Below are 20,147 nucleotides of genomic sequence, written 5' to 3'. Positions count from 1 at the left end.
CATCCGCATACTGTCGCGATCAGCGTTTTCAGCCCGGCGTAGCAGCCATTATCGAAGGAGAGTGGAGCCTGTCAACGGCAGTTTTCGAGCTAATTAATTCGATCGGATAAAGTTGGAAGAGGGATCCCCGGCTGAGAGAGAGAGAGAGAGAGAGCCCACCACCGTCGCTCTCCGGAGTCCCGACGGACGAACGATCGCGCGGCGCATCGCCGGCGCACGGCGCACGAGTGGAAGTACGCCGGCGGTGGTGGTCGCCGTCGGCGACGACGACGACGACGACGAGAGCCGCGTCGACGACGACGACGTTTGCGCGAATCTCGTCAGTCGGCGACGGAGTTGCAGCGTGGGTGGCACACGCGCGCGCGTTGGCGGCCGGCTCGGATTCGATTAAACTTCGCCTCCGCGACCCTCGCGGGGTGAGACCTCGTGCCGAGGCCCGTTATGCTGCCGAGCTCAACCCCGTAGCGCGCTACGCCAGCGTTACTACGAGGCGAGGCGGAAAGCGGGACGCCGCGCCGTCTACCACGTTGCGCCGCAGGAGCCAGCTGAATCGTGGATCACGAGAGAGAGAGAGAGAGAGAGAGAGGAAGCAGCCGCCTATCTGCGTCGAAGAGGTAACTGAAAAGGGAGCCTCCTCCTGCCGAGGAGGCGGCGGTGTCCCGTCCGTCCGTCCGTCCGTCCATGTGGCCGCGTGGAAGCGCGTCTCGCCGCCGCGGCCCTGACCGAAACCACGACGGGCGGACGCGAAACCGCGCGTTGTTATCGCTGAGTCCCAACGAGTCCTATCGACTTCCGGAGCGCCGCGGACGACGGATAACGAGGTCCGCGGGCACTTCTTTCCGAGATCGGAAGCGAGTGTGTGTGTCGCGCGCCCGAGTGTGTGTGTGCGTGTGTGAATTCCTCGCGAAAATCGTCCGCACCCTCGCACGTTCCCGCCGCGACTCGCGGGGCCGAGTTAAGGACGGAAGGTGAGGTCGCGCGTTCGCATTCGCGGCCTTGAAACTCGACGCGTGGCCGAGCGGATCTTTCCGCTCGCTCGCTCAGCTTGAGAATTGGTTCGACGCTTTTTCGAGGAAGCTGCCCCGTGTGTGTGGGTTCGGATGTCACCGCTGTCTGTCAACGCGTCGCGCGACGTTCTCGACGCGTTCCAAGAGCGCGCGTTAAATCGCACGTCCGATTGTTTACCCGGAACGGCCGCTCGATAAATGGCCCTTTTGATAGATTGACGTCACGTTTACATTCTAACGCCGGTTTCGCGGGCCGGTTCGCGAGACAGCTGCGTGGTTCGTCCGCTGGACGTCCGATTATTTGATCACACGCACCTACGCTTTCGACGGGAGAACGTTTGTTTTATCTCGTCTTCCGCCTCCCGTATCGGGAGGGTATTATCGTTGATAACCGTTTGTCGGCCGAGGACAAACGGACATTTTGCACCGAACACAGCGCACGCAGCGGTGCCGCACGTTGAAATTTAACGCCGTCGACAGGTCCTCGAGCTTTCGCGATTCGAGTGCTGCGTGAACGATCGGAAATCATCTCCGTCGACTCGTCCACTTTCTCCGACCCGCTCATTTTCGTCTCGAGATCTATTCTCTTTGGTAGAACCGGGTTGAATTAGTACGGTACATAATTTCAGTTATAATTCCGGTATGATTCGATATTACACAATTTTGTGGCGATTTTTACTACGACGTTTTCTCCGCTTCAATGTGCACGTAAGTTTCTTCAATTAACGCAGCCAGGTCGGTTAAAATGAACAGACCATCGGTCTCGATAAACATTGCTGAAGAACATCGAGCTCACGTTAAATTCTGCATCGAGTGGCACCTGCCAGTGTTAGGTGAGAATCTACCGCGTGCCGATGGAACTATTATACCTGCAGACCATGCGGCTACGTGGATGTGTTCTTTTTATGTTACCTGTTCAAACGAACAGGCGTGAAGGAGATTCGCGATCGGCTAATCTGTGCAGATGATCAGCGATAAAAGCGCACAGCGAATGGCGAAGGTGTTTCTTCACCCGAGGAAACAAGACGGAAATAATTTACGTGGTGATATCGAGGAGAAGAGAAGAGAGAAACATTATCGGCGAAACACCTGTGCGCGCCGCGAGAGCAAACCGGAGGTACAAATGTGTTTGAACAAATTCGCAATAATATACGTGAGGCGATCGGTGGAAATTTCCTTATTGTCGTTGCCTAGCCGAAACAAAAAACAACTTGCGCAACGACACACACACACACAGACACACGCGGAAAATAACATCGTACTGATTTTATCTTTGGCTCTGACATCGACATTGTTTCCTCTTCTGATAAACGCGTATAAACAAATTCGCAATAATTGAATGAGCGTGAAGCGATCGAGGAGGGGGGAATTCCCTCGATGATTACGTCGCCAGGCAGTGACAAAAATACACCTTGCGCAGTAACAATCGCCATGCGGAAACGACTCCGCGCATTGGTTTTATCTATTGTTACTCTCAAGTAGCACGTCGTATTCCATTTTAAACGCTCCCGACGTTTCATTCACGTTTCATACCGCGAGCTTTATTACCAGCTCGTTCCGCATCGAAGTTCTCCCTCTCTCTCTTTCTCTTTTTACACGATGGGACGTCGTGGTGGAACCAAACTGCCGAAAAAAATTAAGAAATCCAAGAGCTCGGCTTCGTTTAAAAATAATTCGTACATCTAATTTTTGTCACAAAATGAGAATCAGAGTTAGGATATCGTGATTTTCTCCTGGAATTAATTTGAATTTAATTCTTATACGATGCCAAAATTATAGTACTTGCGCCATGTTTTAAAGTTCGGGTCAAATATTGCAATAGTCACTGCACATCCCGAGACGGTTATTCTGGGACGATAATATAAATACCATTTCTCTTTCTCGCTCTCGCTCTACGGTAATTACATCGTCGAACGTATTACGTCGCGCCTCGGCGAGTTTCGGCGCGAAGGAAGCAAGCGGGAATAAATAATGCGAGCCGCACGCCTGGCTATTTCGCTCCGAGATGCAGATTTTCGTAAATGGGTTACCGGAAGCGCGCAGAACCAGACGCGGCCTTATCGGCAGATACACGCATCCGTTGCGGAGAGCAATTGACGGAGTCGGCCCCGGGGATTTTATATCGCGGCACGGCCGCGCTCGAGATGAGAACGTACAAGTCGGCCGCGCAAACGGCATTTATCTAATCAGTTTGATGCCTGGCCACTTTAAGAATCGCTGCCGCAGTTCTGCCGGCCGCCCTTTCTTCTCCATCGGAATTCAATGCGGTACCTTCCTACGTACCTCCGCATACCTCGCGCGCCGTTCGGGGGAAATCGCGCGCGTTCCGCGCGACATGTTCCGCGCGGCGAATTTGCGAGACGACGGCGACGATCGGCAGCCGCATCGGGATGATTGATCGTGGGCTAAATCATTAGCCGACATTCTATACGTTCTATTCCCGCGATACCGCGTAACGATACGCACAATAGTACTAATAATGATCGCGCGGTAATTTCAGCTAATGAAGTAATATCGAATTACTACTAACATACTCGCAGTAATTTCAAGCTCCACGCGCCGTACCGGAGTGCGGTACCGGCTATTTTTAACTTAAAGTGCGTACTTCTTCCGCGACCTTCGGCCGCGAACGGCCGTCGACGGCGGAAATCGAACCAAAGGAATTCAGCGGGTGAACCGGTCCGATCGGGGGAAACGAGATTATTTATTATTTACAGAAACGGGAACATATAAAGGGACGTTACATAAGTTGCGTGATAGAACGTAAAATATTATATAACTTGTGCGGTTAAGTAGACCGGCGAAGTGTCGAAAGCGTTGACGAAATACCACGGAGATGGTAAATAATCCGAAGCCGATATCGAATAGAGTTATAAAGGGAACGTTAACAAAGGTTTGCTAAATTATTCCTCCATCGTCGTTCTATATTATTTAAACTCAATATCTTGTTGACACATATTCTATTATATATTGCCCCATTACATATATTATTCACCGCCTTAAATCTGTTACACACGATTTACTAAATTCTACATGAAGTAAAATACTAAATAAAATCGGGATATCTTGTCGGGAAGATCTTCGAAGTTGCGCCTCGAGTTATGGCGATACAGATAATGCATACGTTACTATCGTAACGTATCGATAAGATAATCCTCGCATTCGGTTCAATAAATCTTCACCTTACAAGGCGCGACGTTGAAAGAGCTCGTTCTTTCACTCTCTCGATTTCAGAAGGACGATCAGGGTAGCGCGAGACAGTCGAGCTCGTGGGTGACTCGCGAAGCACGGCGCCCGCTCGATGACCGCCTTGCCTCGTCGTCGAGAGGACAAAGCCGAGGACGAGGCGAACAGTGAGTCGCATAGCGACGAACGTCCCCGTCGTGGCCGATGTCGTGCGCGAGGGCGTCGGGAGACCAGCAGCGGCAAACCAGCGACACGCCAGCGAGCAGTTGAGACGTCCTCGAGGGTGAATCGGGGACACCCGCGGAGCCGACGGAAGCGTGAGCGACGCGAGATCATGCGGAGGAGCATCCTCTGATCCAACTGCGTCCGGAGAAAGGCGCGACCTTGACAATATGATGTGGAAGGCGAAATGGTCGCGCTTCACCGAGTGTTTCTGCCGAAGACCCGGCCTCGTTCTGGTTCTGCTGCCGTGCCTGTTGATCGTCACTCTCTACCTCATCTCCGAGGACGACTACGAGTACGAAGTGCAGTATCCGTCCTACAAGTCGTACAACATCGCAGAAGGTGAGTTACCGGCCTCTCGTCGCTAATATGGGGTTCCTCGATTCACTTCATACCTCGATCCTTGATTACAATTGATATTCGGGATGCCGTTTATGAGCACCGTTGTTCATCGCTTTAACGCTCCCTGCGAATTAATATCAGGACTAAAAATTATACTCGAAACTTCGAATTTCTAGACTTCCGACGCGTTATATTCGAAGAGTGAATTTTTGAAAGATGAAAATTCGAACATTCGGATATTCGAATATTTCAATGTTTGAACATTCGAAACTTTAAAAACTAGAAAGCACGTGTGTTCGTTTTGCAGGCGCGATGCAAGAGAAAATTACATTGCGTCGTGTTGTTATATATCATAGCAAAATTTGCGTTTATTTTAAAATAAAGTTAACGAGATTTGCTGTTTATCATTTGTGCTTTCCTCATTCACTTTGTTTTAAACTTGGACAAATATAAATCTCAGAATTTAATTAAAAATACTTGCCAAACAACATATATATGTCGAAGAAACTTCTTAAAGTCATCCTTTAGACATCTTATTCTCTGAAAGACGCCTTAATGTTATCTGAGTTAAACTGATACTCTCTAATTGCACAGGATTTAGTAACACTCTCCAAAATTAGTTCTTTAACAGCTTCGATCTTCCGAATCTTCAAATAGAGTTCGAAACTTGGAGTACTTCGAATCTTCGAACCGTGTCGTCAAATATTGAATTATATCGAAGTTTCGAAGCTTCAAACATGTCGAATAGTGTACTACCGCTAATTAATACTCGTTTGTATCTCGCGAAAACCGATACGGTCGATATTTTATACAATTTTGAGGTGCGGTGTATCATCCGCAACCCGGGCCGCTCAAGAGATTAACATTTACGAGGAATTGGCAGTTAAGTGGAGTTTTCCCACCACCGATAGGTCTTCAATATTCCAAATGTGTTGACAAATTAACGAACAGTCTTGCAACATCGATCGTCAACTATTTATAACGAACGATACCTTACGACCGAACGTGATGAGAGAAACAAACGAGTCAAAGTGAAGATATTCGAATGACGACTGGGTGCATCGAATTCGTCTATCCAGCTATTTCTCGCTTATTCGAGCACGAGATCTTCGCGGTTCTTCGATTATTATTTTTTTATTATTCGGCCGTCGAATCCTCGCGTCGCGAAGACGACGAAATTACAGCGGCTCACGTCTCACGGCAGGTATGGTAGACGGCTACCTCGTGTGGAATCCGAAATGCCACATGGTGTCCAAAGAGCCTTTGGATCCGTCCATCGTGAAGTTCGTGAGGAAAGAGAAGTTGGAGAAATGTCCGAACAATCTCATCTTCACGCAAATTTCGAGGGAGCCTAACGGTAGCGCGTTCCTCTCCCTTGACCCCGCCATAACGAATTTACACAGCGACGTCGCCTGTTGCTGGTCGTCGGTAGTCAGGCCGAAATTGGACAAGCCGAAGAAAGACGACTACGACTCGAAAATATCGTAAGATTGGTCGAAGCTGCTCTTAAAACGCTCAGATGTCACGGACGACCGGAATTCGGTACCTTGACTTCATTAACGTCGAGATTAATAATGTGTAGAAATCACTATACATAGTTAAAGCACAGATAAATATTTGTACAAAACTTTAGAATTGTACGTCTTATAGTTCTTTCAAGAAGGATTTCCAAAAATCGCCTACAAAACGACGTTTCAAGTGAAAATACCTTCCAAGGTCTCCGGAGCGTCTCTGAAGCGTCGAGAGAAACTCCCCGCGAAACCGGGCGAACGTGTCCTTTCTCTGTCGGCAGAGTGAAGCAATGTGAGAACTTCACGGGGCAAGTGTCGTTGCCGGCCGAAGTCGAGGTGGTGTACGTGTCGTGCAGATCGAAGACGGCGAAGAAGCCTGCGAAGGTGAAGGCGAAAGCGAAGCAGACGACGAAGACGGTGTACGAGAACGTCCACGCGGTACTGAACCCCGAGAAGGTGCGCGACCGCGTCGACCACAGCGTCAACCAGTCGGACACCCCGAGGAAGCTGAGCGTCCTCATCCTCGGCATCGACAGCGTCAGTCGGCTGAATTTTTACAGAACCATGCCGAAGACCGAGAAATACCTGCGCGAGACCGGCTGGATCGGGCTGAAAGGCTACAACAAGATCGGCGATAACACGTTCCCGAACCTGATGGCGATCCTGACCGGCCAGAACTCGCAGCAGGCGTACTCGAGGTGCAAGCCGACGGTCGCCTACAAGCTCGACAATTGTCCGTTCCTCTGGCACAACTTCCGGAACGCCGGCTACGTGACGGCCTACGGTGAGGATGAGACGGTACTCAACACGTTCAACTACCTCAAGGTCGGCTTCGTCGAGCCGCCCACGGATTACTACCTGAGACCCTACATGTTGGCCAGCGAGAAGCTGCTGAAGGTGAAGAAAAGGTAGTGACGCTTCATTAGTTACTACTTAGCCCGCCTGTTCATCGCGCGCGTCTCTCGCTTAGCTCGCTCGTGTCTTCCTCGTGCGGGAGGGAAAGTCACCGGGTTGAAACTCACTCGCGCTGCTTGCAGATTCAACATGAAGTACTGCACCGGGCCGGAGACGAGCTTCGAGCGGATCTTCGACTACGCCGTCAACTTCGCCCGCACCTTCGTCGGCGTGCCGTATTTCGGCTTCTTCTGGACGAACACCGTCAGCCACGACAACATGAACGGCATCTCGTCGATGGACTCGCGGGTGCTGCAGCGGTTCGAGCTCCTCGAGCAGGAGGCGGTGCTCAACGACTCGATGGTGGTCTTCCTGAGCGACCACGGCATGCGCTGGGGCGCTATTCGCAACACCTTCGTCGGCTGGTACGAGGAGAGGCTGCCGTACATCTACGTCTGGCTGCCCGAGTGGTTCCGCAGGGAGAACCCGGAGGCGCACCGGGCTCTCGAGATCAATCAGAATCGACTGACCTCGCCGTACGACCTCTACGAGACCTTCAGGGACATCCTCGGCTTGGCGGCCGAGCCGAGCGCCGGCTGCGCCACTTGCCAGTCCCTCTTCGCGCCTGTTCCCAGAGAGAGAGGCTGTCAGGACGCCGGGGTGGCGTACCACTGGTGCACCTGCACCGCCTTCAAGTCGGCCAACCTCCACGACAGGATCGTCACCAACGGCATCCAGAAGTTCCTGGACCACGTGGAGAACATCGTGCGCAACTACAAGGACAAGAAAGGCCGCCGGCTGTGCGCGCGACTCAAGCTGAAGAAGCTCCACCGGGTCGACCGGGTGATCGACTTCGGCACGGAGAACTCGGCCAGCGTCGCCTACCTCTACATGCTCCAGACGACGCCGGGCAACGGCAACTTCGAGGTCACCATCAGGTATCACGGCAACGGCAATTACACTCTGTCCGACAGCGAGGTCAGCAGGATCAACGCTTACGCGATGAGTGCCCGGTGTCTGAATCGCGGGATGAAACAGTACTGCCAATGCGTCAAGCATACGTAGTGAACTCGTCGAAGCCGGGGTCCCCGCACGACCTGACGTCGCGTCGATCGAAACTTTGTACTTCGTTAGTCCTTCCACGAATCGTTCGTCGCGCCGGAACGGCCGAGTTCTTCCGGGGAGATCGGACGAATCGGTCTTTCTTCCGAGAAGAACGGCTTGTTCTCGAGCACCGAGAACACGCGTTTAACGGAAAACACTCGGAAAGATCTCGGCGGAGCTTCTCGGTGAGCTCTCACGACGCGCCTTTTCCGCGACGATCGATCCGACTGAATTCGCCCGCCGGTCGAAGCTCACGCATCGCCGCCTCTGCGCCAGCTCTTGAGTTGCCGAGTTCTCAATCGCATATTTGTGTTGATGTGCTTGGCAAGAGGTATCGAATGCACATATCAAGCGCACATATCGATCGTCTCAAAGCCGGAAACTGAGCGGTTACACACGTGAAAAGTGGTTGCACACTTTAGCGCGACTAGATTTCCCCCGTCGTGGCTGCGGTAGTAGCCTGGAATTCCAGTGATGAACGACAAGTGCTGATTCGATCGGTCGGTTCGGGCAGTGCCGGTGAATAGAGACGGCTTCGTCGACACGACGTAATAAGATCGTCGATTCTTGACGAATGGGGATTAAACGCCCAGCTACGCGCCAGAAATGCTATTTCGATTAGCCGGCGAGTGACACCTCGCGTTTCGCGCGGAAGAAAAGACTCGGTTCCTGCAATTGAAACGGGGACGAAGTGGAAACTCGGCGACTCGGGAAATGAAAAATTCGATAACGAGAAATGATATGTCACCGTCGCGTTCGTGAGAATATTTTCAGCCGCATTAAAACTCAATTGGGACAACTCGGGGGGCCAGTTGATCGAGAAACCTCCTACGGAAATCTTTCTGTTCTTACACATACATACGTACGCGCACGGTCGGCAAATTAAAGGTTGCAACGCAACGCTCTTCTTCCGATGAATTTCACGATACATCTCGTATCCAACGGGAAAATGTATCTCTTGGGGGTTACTGAAAATAAATTCTCTTATTGGACACGGGATGCGTTGCGAAACTCACCGAAAAGAAAGTGTTGCAACCTACCGGTAAATATCGATGCACGGTAAAAAATGGTGTGTTAAATTTAACATATTTTACATGTCCCAAACGCAATCCACGAAAATTTTTGTGTTAATTTAACACAAGGTAAATATGTTGAAAAGTAACACAAACATTGTGTATACATCTCACGTACATATAATATATTGTAATTCAAAGTTAACATAAAATTGATATACATAATATGTTTAATCAACATTGTGAGGTATAAAATGCGTTATCTCAATATTTACAACCGTTATTACACATATTGAATCAACACGAAACGTGAATCGATTCAACGCAAAATATTGAAGTGATATGAAAACAATATGTTAAATTAACGCACGGGTGTGTGAAAAATTTCACGCCAAAATGTCAGCAAGGACCAATCTTAACACAGTGAGAGTGAGAAATTCCAACATAGATATGTAATGTTACCGTTGGTTAGTGTTTGTTTTAATCTGCCGACTGTACGATCGAGTTGTCGTCTGGTCCCCAGTTGCATCCAGTTGCACAAACGGAATTGTTTCTTCCGTGCGTTCGTTGGACGCGACGTTAGATTTGGGCTCTCGAATCGACGGCGAATCGACAGGCAGTGCTTCCGCGCTTCGCAGTCTCGAATTTCGTTCTCGGCGCTTAGCTGGCTAAGCTCGCCGCGCGCGCTCTCCGTTTACGTGGATTAATCGTCGGGAGAAAACGAGCATCGTATGTGGGGAAATGAGCCCAGCGGAATCCGTCACACCTCTGTAATTTATCGTGTAATTAATGTACATTATCGCGCGTGTCGGAGCGTGTATGTGCGTGTCGCTCGCGATAATCCTTTATCTACTTCTACTTGCCTCCCCTCTTTTGTTTCCTCCTCCACGCACCGTTGCGCGTCCATCGATCGCGCGAGTGTTACGATTGCACGTTTTGTCTCTCTCTCTCTTTCTCTCGGATCGATATTCGTGAAAGATGCATGAGCGTGCGAAGAACGCACCGATGATAAGGAGGCCAAAGCACGTAATCGTGGAGATATTACGCGAGCCCGTATTCGTCGCCCTTGCGAACGTACCGCATTTAGAAACATTAGTTCTGGTTCGTAAGTAACGCGTGTGCCTGTCTTACAAGAAGTGCCAAAGTCCGTTCGTTCTGTGCTAATCGAGCGTCAAAGTGTTACGCCTCTGCTTCCCGTACCGAGGGCGGTTCGAAGCCTCGTCGCCCTCGCGCACGAGCAGTACGGGGACTCTACGTGTATAAGCTGAGAAGAAAGAAAATACCACAAAAAGGCCAATGAATATATCGTGACATATATTTTACTACGACGTTACGTTAGGTTTTTAAAACTTAGAGGACGACGCCGCCGCCGAGGACGACGCGAGCCCGACGGCGCTCGTAAGACATGTAATTATAACGAGCGTTTCGCCATCCGAGTCTCTCTCCGTCGAGGATCGAGTGAGCCAAATTGTGAATCAAATTCCGTAGACGACAGCGATAAGGTTTGAGAGAAAGCACGAGTGTAGAAACGTTCTTCGCATTCGTCGAGCGTGTTCGCTCGTCTCCGCGAGATTCTGATTTCGAAGACGTCGCGCGAGCTTGACCTTTGCGAAAGGGAGGCACATCCATGAGGAGGAAGTCGTCCACGGGGATTTGCCCACTCGTCTTTGATGCACGAGAGATGGGTTTTTATCTGCCCACAGGTGGATAAATTATTATTATAAATTATTTTAATTATTGTTATTATTATTACTGACGCGTCTCACACATTCTTCGCGTGGGAATATTTTTTATCCCCCCTCCCTTTCCCTTTCTCTCTCCGTTTTCTGTAAATAAAACCGATGCAGAAATAAAACCCGATATAGAGAGTTGTTCGAGTGTGTGACACAGCGGATTGCTGAGTAATTGCACCTTTATTAGAAAGTCATCCTACGCAGCAGTCTACATAAAGAGAAAGGTTTCTTTGGATTTAATAAAAAATGCTGCTCTAGCCTTCGCTCGTTTTCTAATGTTCATTCACTGCAAATCCTTTAGCTGAAGCTCTTCTTACATATTTCTCACGCGCGTCTTGCCATTTCAAATCACATCATTTACTATGATTCGACGTGTTGACGTCGTAATTTAACGTGTTAATTTAATACGACTTAAACGTTTTAAATGACGTAAGTTAAATCCTCGACAAGAAACATGTAAAAATAGCTTCAGTCAAATCATGTCATTTTGTGACAGATTTATGCGTGTAAAAATAACACACTTGGATTTACGGTGTTGTTAATTCGGTTGAAGCCAAGAGATCTTTAAAACCATTATATTCCGTTAGCCCTCCAATCTCGTAATCTCGTTGGCAAGAGAAGATTAATTCGACAGTATATTATTTAATCATTATTATTATTATTTTTCTCTTTCTTCGCTCGCCTGAAAAGTAAGAAAACTCGGATACATAGAATCATATTCTTTTTCCTCGATAATCAATTCCTCTCTGTCGAGGTCTACGACGCTCGAAGTCTGATTTCCCTCTCGCTCTGTGGCCCAGCTGCCTTGCACGTATAATCACAATTAAATTAACTCGACGAGGCATCCTCGCTGGAACGCCATATGCGGGCTCGCATCCTCTCCCGCAACTCCCTCGTGGTCCGTTGCGACGAGCCGGTCGGATTGCGCGCAATCCCGTGCTCTGGAGTGCCGAACAACATCACAGCGACCGATTGCCGGTGTCCATGGGATACGTTGAGGTTCCTGCGCGCCAAGTACGAGTCCAAGACGCGGATGCCCTCGTAGAGGCTGTCCAGGTCGCAGCTGGAGTAGCGTCTCTTGCTGCCGCGCCGGCCGAGGATGTTCCTCGGCGTGCCGTTCGACGTGCTCGCTATCTTGCTGGGGCTCGCCGCCTCCGACATGATCTCGAACTCGTCCTGCAGCTTCTCGTAGCTGTTGCACGCGCTCAATGTGGAGATCCTGGTGAAGCAGCTGTCGCGGGAACACACGGACAGCTTCCTCGAAGAAGCTTCGCGGAAGGGGGTGCCGGAGGTCGGCGACGACGCCGCCGTCGAGGTCAAGCTGGCGCCCTGCTGCGACGGTTTGGTCAGCGTGCTGCCTAGGAGGCGTATGATGACGTGCTTCGATATCGAGGAATCCTCCGTCTCCTGGCAATCGTTGGTCTTTTTCGCAGAAGTAGACGCAATCGTACGATCGTTTTCCGGCTCCGGTATCTCGCGGTCGTCGTCGTGGCTTGTCGGTGTAGTCGAATTGTTCGGGGAATCGCCGATCAGGAGGTCCTGAAGATCTCTGCTGATGGCGCAGCCGCATGCGCCTTCGCAGGAGCAGCTGGAGTTTCGGTCGTCCGGTCTGCCGACAGGATTCGACTCGATATTACGATTTTCAAAGGCTCAGAAAAAAAATCGGAGTTTCTCATTTTTTTTCTGGGTTTTTCGGATTCTCTTCGCGGGTAAATAAAAAGAGTCGGAAAAAAAAACATTTTGTCCTACTTTGTCGCGAATTGTTTCAATTTTGGTTTTCAAGAAAAAATCGAAACAAACGGTTTTGTTTTTGATATACTCGATACTATGAGTAGTAGTTTTTCAATCGAGTTGCATACATCTGGAGATCTCGGGGATTTTAGGATTACCCGTCGACGACCTCGTCGTAATGTTCTCCCGATGCACTCCGGTGATTCTCCTCCGTCGTTTCCGCAGCATCTTCCGCAGCGACCTGAGTCTCCTTCGGAGGACCGTCGGGTCGCCAGTTCGCGTCCAAAGTGGCGGGACGATTCATCGTAGCTGCGACATGAACGGACGAGGCATCGACGGATTGGGGATATTGCGCACTACGTCGGAGCCATGTACGACGGATCGGACAGATCTGTTTCATCGAGGCCGACAAGCCGGCTATTACATTTCTGGATATAGTTCCGGGCGGCGTGATGTAAGGGGGCGGCGGACTCTTGGGTACACGTGGCCGTTGATTGTTCCCCGACGGTATCGGGGTCGTTTGACTGCTACGACTGTTGCTCGCGCCATCCACTACCAGGTAGGTAGAGGAATTCGCGTCCTCGTGCCTTGATAGTGAGATTCGACATTTTAAATACGCGGAAAAAGTAAAGCCGTTTACGTTGAATACTGTAATATTATTAGGTTGTCGAGGATGAAATTTGTAGTAAATTTCATCCTTGACGACCTGATATATGGTAACTGTATTTAAATACAATTAAATACAAATTAAATTTACAAATGAATTCGATACGACATTGGATTCATGCGAATTTAATTTTTACTTAATCGCACTAATATGGCTCCGCGCGAATACTCTTATAAGTCTTATTTTAAACTTTGATTCGACATTTGATTTATAGAAATCGCGCGGTTTCGTGAAAATTGGAATTTCATGCTCGCACTTGTCTTGGAGGTTTCTCCTGTTTTCCGCTCGGGAGTATATGTCGTGGTAATCGGATCTAAAGATTTAGCGGGCTCTCATTCTCAGAGACGAATGGGTATGAATCGTTGATTCTGAGTGAAAAACGGCTCTTATTTTTCATTTGATTGAAAGTTACCGTTACTGTTACTTCACGACGGGATTCGAAGCAGGGAGATCGGAATGATTTAGCCGCAGGCTGCGAGGGATTATCAAAGAGCCTGAAATATTACCCGGTAACTCTGAAAGATCCAGCATGAATCAAAATAAAACAGCGAAAAGAGGATCTTACTGGTTCGGGGAGCTTCTGTTGCAAGATTCGCGATTCAAGCACCGAGCCTTGTTCGGCAAAACGAGCTTCGCGACCTCCTCGTAGCCCGGCGGAGCTTCGTACACGGGTGGGTCGTCCGGAATGGATATTTCATCAATCCGTGTGCCGTCTGCAATATTAAAAACTGTCCGGAGTCACGTGAGAGTCGTCTTGCTCCCATTAACTGTGGGAGCCAACGACTCCCATTAGCAGTCAACGCGCTTCGATCCGCGTACTCGAAGAGCTCACGATCGATATAATTCCGCGGACTCACGCGCGAACGACTCGGTAAAAACGCGTTCATCTTTCGCAAACATCGATTTTTTAGGACAGAAACGAGTCTCGTAATTGTCTCGTAAGTCAAATTTACCTGTGGATAAGAAAGGACAGTTGACGCGTGAGCTAAATAAATAAATCGAATCTATTCCACCTTCTTTTTCAAAAATCAATTAATATAGGACCGTAAAGAGTCAAAGCACGATACTAATGCCGTAAAAAAGTGTCTTTATTATAGTCGACTGTTATTAAGTCATGTTCGTGTATTTCAACGTTATGTTTCCCAGTAAGCAAGAAATCATTAATACAACGTTATTATAATGATATTTTATAACATGTAACGTTCTCAAATATATAGTCCTTGATGTTGCACACAACGTCATTGTTAACAACATTTGACCCGAACATTAAAAATAATATTTCTACATTACGATTTTAATATTTAAGAATATTATATTATTAAGTATAACAGTTTAAAAACATTTATAAAATATTATGTCAAAATACTTATAAAATCCACATAAAATTAATGTTTCGAGAGACTGACTTTAATGTTCCTTGTTTATTGGGTGTACCACTGAAGAAGATCTAGTATGACCGAAACATTTGGTTGTTTGCTTTGATCGACAAATTTCAATTAATTTGTAAGTCGATTATAATCAAGAGACGCTTCTTTATGGCTAGTATAACCATGTCTCGGCCCATTACGGTCCTATATTGATATTCTTTTTCAAAGTTCGCCGTGAGCAAGTAACGGCACTTCGTCTTATCTGTTTTCCGATAGTACCGCGACTTCCGAGACGTCCCGTGCAAACGACAGGAATATTCCTCGCGAAAGGATCGCGAAGGGAAACACGCACACGTACCTAGAAGCTCGCTGATTGTCTCGAGACGAGACTGCAGCTCCCTTTGTTGTCTCGCCCTGGCTCCTATTCTGTAGAGCAGTATAATGAGGGCCGATATCAGGACAATCAGACCGAGGCTGCTGGCAACGAACACCAGGGTGGCCGTTTTCAGATCGGGGTATCGATCGATCTTCGGGAAGTAGTAATTCGCTTTGTTCGTGTGCCACTTGCGATCGCGCGGCTCCACTTCCCAGTCTGCGGAAATGTTGGAGACAGCTTGGAAAGCAGCTCATGCTTACTCAACACACAATTTTTCTAATATTGCTCGAAAAATCGAAAATAGAGCTCGGTTCAGTTTCCCGACTGAAATTTCGATGTCGGTTCAACCGCTTCGTTTAAATAGACCATTTATTTTTAAACAGACAAAGTATTTTTCTCGCAGAAAATATTCACTCTGAAACCCAAATAAAAGAATTACTTCAATACCGCTTAGCAAATGTTTACTCGCATGTAGCACTTTTTTTCTTTCAGTACAACGAAGTGATCGATGTCGTTGTCTATCTTTCACCAACATACTGGTGGCATTCTTAGAATTTTTTTTTGTACTGAGCACGTCTCTCTCTTTAAAAACGTACTACCCGGAGTTTGTCTGAGTGTCTTTCTCACATCGAGCTTTCAAGTAGCAGTCGTTTTCCAAGAGACTTACCCTGAAAACACGTCGACGGCTCGTCGCTGTTATCGCCACAGTGATCGAAGCCGTCGCAGTTTAACTGGCTGGGGATGCACCTGTGATTCTGGCAGAGGAAGTCGTTGCCGGCGAAGCAGTCTGCAAACGCACGATCCGTCAGAATCGAATTGCAAGCGGGTTGTCAATTGTACCCTACAACTCGCCATCGTCGGGAACAAACTCACCCATGTAGCTGAAGGCCGCGTAGGCGATCGCCAAGTGAGAATTCGGGCCGAATGTGCCACGAAGACTGACGTGGAACCCGCTGGAGACCGGGGCGACGTGTTCTCTGTGTCTAGGCGGCTGCAGCTGGCTCGCCGGGTGCCTGATGACTTCCAACGACATCAAAGCCGAGGTTGGGCCCTCCTTTATGATCAGCTCCGTATTGCCGGCTGGAAAACAACTTCGCTCGATATCGCAGCAGACGTTCTCGAGGAATGCAAGCGCAAACGCCCAGAATCTCTACAGAAATCTCGTCCGATTCATAATTAGTTTTTCAAGCTCGGCACAAGCCGGGTTTTTTTCTCATTTTTCGGCTTCTTACACGGTAAAAAACATTTTGTACCTTTGTGTTGAAACAACACAATTTATGTGCGAGTACGTTTAACATGCGCGGAAGTTGAAACAACGTATCTTTTCAATCGTTTCCATTAATCCGAGGGGAGAAATGGAAAACGAAAAAACGACGGGAAAATCGAAGAAACCCAGTCTTTTCCGAGCCTTCAAAGCTATAAACACACACGTGAACTTTTCTAAACGAATTTTCCCGCCCCTCGAGACGGAAAGCGAAGAAATACGCGGAAAATACCCGGTCTACCTGCGAACCTTTAAAACTACATCCGTGATTCACGTACCCATGTCGGCGAAACCGACTACCTTCAGATACATGTGCGTCTTCATGTGCAGGAAGTTCTTAGGCGGCCGGATCAGCCAGACGCAGTCGTAGGTCTTCACCCCCTGGCCGACCATGTTCATCATCGTGATAGCGCCGCCCAAGTTTTCCACGTATCCGCCGCAGTCGGTGATCGGTTGCACGGACTTGTCGAACGTGTGGCCGATCACGAATGAGTAGAAGGCCTTGTATCCCAGACCGGTGCCGCCGTTCGCGTAGAACCTGATGAGCAAGGACGGTCCGGAGCTGACGATGACCGGCGGTCGAAATCTCGCGCCGCTGCTCACGTCCAAGCGTTGGCTGTTCCAGTCGTAGAACTGGAGGGGATCGCAAGAATAGGCATTGAGCCCGTCGGCTACAAAGGGTCAAAGAGGCGGGACAGCTCTCGGTGTCAGGGAGGGTAATTATGATGCACTCGGCTAACCTCCATGATGGAGACCGACGCCAATTGGAAGTCGCTGAAGAGCAGCCTGATCCGGCAGGTGAGGGCCTCGCTGGGACACGTGATGATATATTCCAGGCCCAGGTCCCGGGGATATCGAGCCGGGAAAAACGGCGAGGTCAGAATACCGCCGCCGGTGCCGTTCGAGCCCTTTGTCGGCGGCCCCGATGTCATTTCCGTGCCTTTCAAGTGCAGTCTATTTCCTGCGGGGCGAAAGAGCGGCGCGTCTATTCCGGAATACTCCGTCCGACCGCGCAATGACGTTCGATTTAAGGGCGAAAAAGGAGGAAAAAAGGAGATAAAAATTATTCATGCTCCTCCATGCCCGTTACAGGGCAAGTCGGAGGGAAGGGGGGACGTATTGCGAGATTCCGCGAAATAGGATGGAGAGGGTACTCTCAAAATACGACTCTCTCTAATTGAGTCGAGATGTATCGCGATATCATCTCACAGTTTCGTCTCGGTTATTCCGAGAGAAGCCGGATAGGAGATACTGTATTCTCGCATGTCCGGCTAATTAAGCTTTAACGCGACCGTGCCGGCTTGCTCTTAGCCGGACCCGACCAGGGAATCCCAAGGATCAGCTCGTAACGTTAATATAGTCAAACACGGAAATTATTGATCGAACGTTGTCGTGTATCCGTACTGACTTTCCGCCGTGTATTCGATGGTGAAGGCGTGCTTGTGGGACTGGCTATAGAGCAGGTTTATGGACAGGGTTCTCGTGCTCGATCTGTACGTGATCGGTGCGTAAAATCCGCAGAACGGTGTGCCGGACACGTCCTCGTAGGGTGGCTCCGAGAGCCACACGTAGTCGCACCTGCAAAGCACATATCTGCTTTCAAAGCAAGCCTGTGGCTTTTTACATCGCATCGTTACCGGAAGGTAATAATAACGTAGTGTAGAATATTCTCTGACGAAGCCGAGTTGAAACCGCAGAAGCTAATCGCCTGACAAAGCACATACAAAGCGACGAGGCTTGCAAAAGTCCGTCGAACCGCCGATGAGTCTCTATCGGCTCGAGAGAATCATTTTACAAACGTGAAATATCGCAGGCAGCTACGTGAAAGGTGGCAGAAAGTGAACAACGATATCAAGTGTACCTTGATTAAGTACGACGCATGTACTGTTTTTTTTTTTACTATCAATATAACAAAATGACGGACATCCGACGAACTTGTACAAGCATCTAATATTTAATTATAATTCCGTCGCTTTATTTGCGATATTTACGCAATCATGTTATGTACTATTTTCATTTTATTTTTAACTAATTTAAGTTGAAAATTAAACGCAAAACCGTCGTCCCTCCGCGGGGATAAGACGTGTGTTCCCGCTTATGTTAAACTTACGTATAAATTATGTTATTTCAACGCAAAAGAACGTTGAATTTAATTCTACACGATATCTTCAAATTAACACAATCGCGATACGTTAAATTGGCACACGGCTATGTTGAGAATTCAACAGGAAACTTCTAACACGGACCGATTTTAACAAAAGTGCGAAATGTTTTTTACTCTGTGTAGTTACTACCCTAACTCTGATTATTTGCATCGATTAATTTGATTAAATCCGGAAATATGTTCGGAAGAATCCGAACATTCAACGACGCGTTCACCGGCCGCGCATTGCAGTCCACCTGCCGTCCCACCTGCAGGGGCTATCCATTACGACACCTCCGTCGCCGCAGTGATGCGACAACGCGATGCTCCTGAAAGTGACGACGATCACGCAGGACGGACACGTCACCAGTCCAAGGCTGCACTGATGATGCGAGCTGTTAGTCGTCGCGTAGAGACGCGGCGCCGGCTGCCTGGACGGCGCGTTCCTGACGAAGGTGACGTTCTTCGCGTAGAGGACACCCTTCTCGCCCAGCTCCAGGTACATGCGTCTGCCATTGTGGGACCCGCAGATGTCCTCGTTGCGGATGACATTCCCGACCACTGCAAGCACCCACCAGGACGTCGCGAAGATCACTGCACCCGAAGAAGAAGGAGATAACGTCGGTATCGAGGCAGCTCGGCGAGTTTGCTTTCGACGCGTGTGCTCTCCTTTCAGTTGTCACTGCGATAGCGTGTGTTTCCCTTACCGTATTTAGTCCGACGCATATTCGCAGCGCGGAAAGCGACGTTCTGCGATTTTTGCCCCGGGAAAGCCGAGCAGCGATTGCGTATAATTTCGTTAGCGACGGTGTTACACACCTCGCTAATATCGAATAAGGCACTTTTATGGCATCTTTGAAGCGGCAGATCGCGTCGTCCTTGTGTTTTTTACTCACTACGGCGAGTTATACCCGTCTGTAATACATTGCACTTACTGATGACAATAAAATCGACTTGCAAATCCGCAAGTTACACAATCGTTTTATCGGCTTTATCGTGCCTTTCAATGCTGTTTCCGAGATCACCTTTGATCTCATCTTTGCAACATTTGCATCTTTACATTTATTTCATATTTAATAGTGTAATAAATGTCAAATGTATCTTGTAAACGTTTCGTAATACTCACAAATAAAAATGCGTTATAACTAACATTGTCAGCTGGCAACTACGTTGGCAACTGCTTTGTCGCATCACTGCCGGATCCCTATAAACGCGTAATATTCCCAGAATATTATATAAATATTATTAAATATTAAAGTAATATTCTTGTAATGTTCTAAGAATGTTATGTAATATTTTTTAATATTGTAGGAATGTTCTATTGATGTTACACCACTTCACGTAATATTCTTGGTATATTATAAAAATGTTTTTAGAATAATGAAAAATAAAATAATAATAATATAGAAAAATATATATAAATAAAATATATATATACATATATATATATATATATATATATATATATATATATATATATGCATAGAGTTGAATACTTAAAAAATATGTAATATTATAATAACATTAAATAATATTATTTTTTTAATATTATCAAACATATAACCTTCTATTAATATTCTAGAAATA

At 48.1% G+C, this 20,147-nt stretch overlaps 2 protein-coding genes across 5 annotated transcripts; one reads left to right on the top strand and one right to left on the bottom strand.

Moving 5' to 3' along the window:
- The first annotated feature begins 255 nt into the window (after positions 1-255).
- LOC106747559 lies at positions 256-9,286 on the top strand. Of its 2 annotated transcripts, none has more exons than XM_014625192.1 (5): positions 256-614; positions 4,242-4,757; positions 5,962-6,241; positions 6,550-7,176; positions 7,306-9,286. In XM_014625192.1, the coding sequence occupies exons 2-5, from the start codon at positions 4,586-4,588 to the stop codon at positions 8,225-8,227; spliced, it is 2,001 nt and encodes a 666-aa protein (XP_014480678.1). In that variant the 5' UTR covers positions 256-614; positions 4,242-4,585; the 3' UTR covers positions 8,228-9,286. The 2 variants fall into 2 exon arrangements, with proteins under 2 accessions (XP_014480678.1, XP_014480679.1); XM_014625193.1 differs by lacking the exon at positions 256-614 and adding an exon at positions 845-2,124.
- Positions 9,287-9,359: 73 nt separating this feature from the next.
- LOC106747558 lies at positions 9,360-19,545 on the bottom strand. Of its 3 annotated transcripts, none has more exons than XM_014625188.1 (11): positions 19,268-19,545; positions 18,830-19,154; positions 17,826-17,995; positions 17,158-17,378; positions 16,696-17,050; positions 16,027-16,233; positions 15,821-15,940; positions 15,136-15,369; positions 13,976-14,138; positions 12,902-13,330; positions 9,360-12,621 (listed from the first exon to the last, which is right to left on the bottom strand). In XM_014625188.1, the coding sequence occupies exons 1-11, from the start codon at positions 19,284-19,286 to the stop codon at positions 11,841-11,843; spliced, it is 3,024 nt and encodes a 1,007-aa protein (XP_014480674.1). In that variant the 5' UTR covers positions 19,287-19,545; the 3' UTR covers positions 9,360-11,840. The 3 variants fall into 3 exon arrangements, with proteins under 3 accessions (XP_014480674.1, XP_014480675.1, XP_014480677.1); XM_014625189.1 differs by having other exon boundaries at positions 12,913-13,330; XM_014625191.1 differs by having other exon boundaries at positions 13,976-14,123.
- Between the last annotated feature and the right edge of the window lie 602 nt (positions 19,546-20,147).

The sequence above is a fragment of the Dinoponera quadriceps genome, unplaced genomic scaffold, assembly GCF_001313825.1.
Source record: "Dinoponera quadriceps isolate SergipeBrazil2010 unplaced genomic scaffold, ASM131382v1 scaffold2159, whole genome shotgun sequence".
Classification (NCBI taxonomy): Eukaryota; Metazoa; Arthropoda; class Insecta; order Hymenoptera; family Formicidae; genus Dinoponera; species Dinoponera quadriceps.
Note: the sequence above shows the minus strand (reverse complement) of the source record. Positions and strands in the feature narration are given on the sequence as shown.

What these genes read in the sequence shown, in the direction of transcription:
- LOC106747558 (XM_014625188.1), bottom strand. An exon ending in GTAATGGATAGCCCCTGCAG is followed by an intron (nt 17,996 to 18,829) that starts GTGGGACGGCAG and finishes TGTGCTTTGCAG; the next exon opens with GTGCGACTACGTGTGGCTCT. An exon ending in AGTCGGTTTCGCCGACATGG is followed by an intron (nt 16,234 to 16,695) that starts GTACGTGAATCA and finishes GTTGTTTTCCAG; the next exon opens with CCGGCAATACGGAGCTGATC.
- LOC106747559 (XM_014625192.1), top strand. Translation starts at nt 4,586, where the DNA reads ATGATGTGGAAGGCGAAATGGTCGCGCTTCACCGAGTGTTTCTGCCGA. An exon ending in GTCGTACAACATCGCAGAAG is followed by an intron (nt 4,758 to 5,961) that starts GTGAGTTACCGG and finishes GTCTCACGGCAG; the next exon opens with GTATGGTAGACGGCTACCTC. An exon ending in CTGCTGAAGGTGAAGAAAAG is followed by an intron (nt 7,177 to 7,305) that starts GTAGTGACGCTT and finishes CGCTGCTTGCAG; the next exon opens with ATTCAACATGAAGTACTGCA.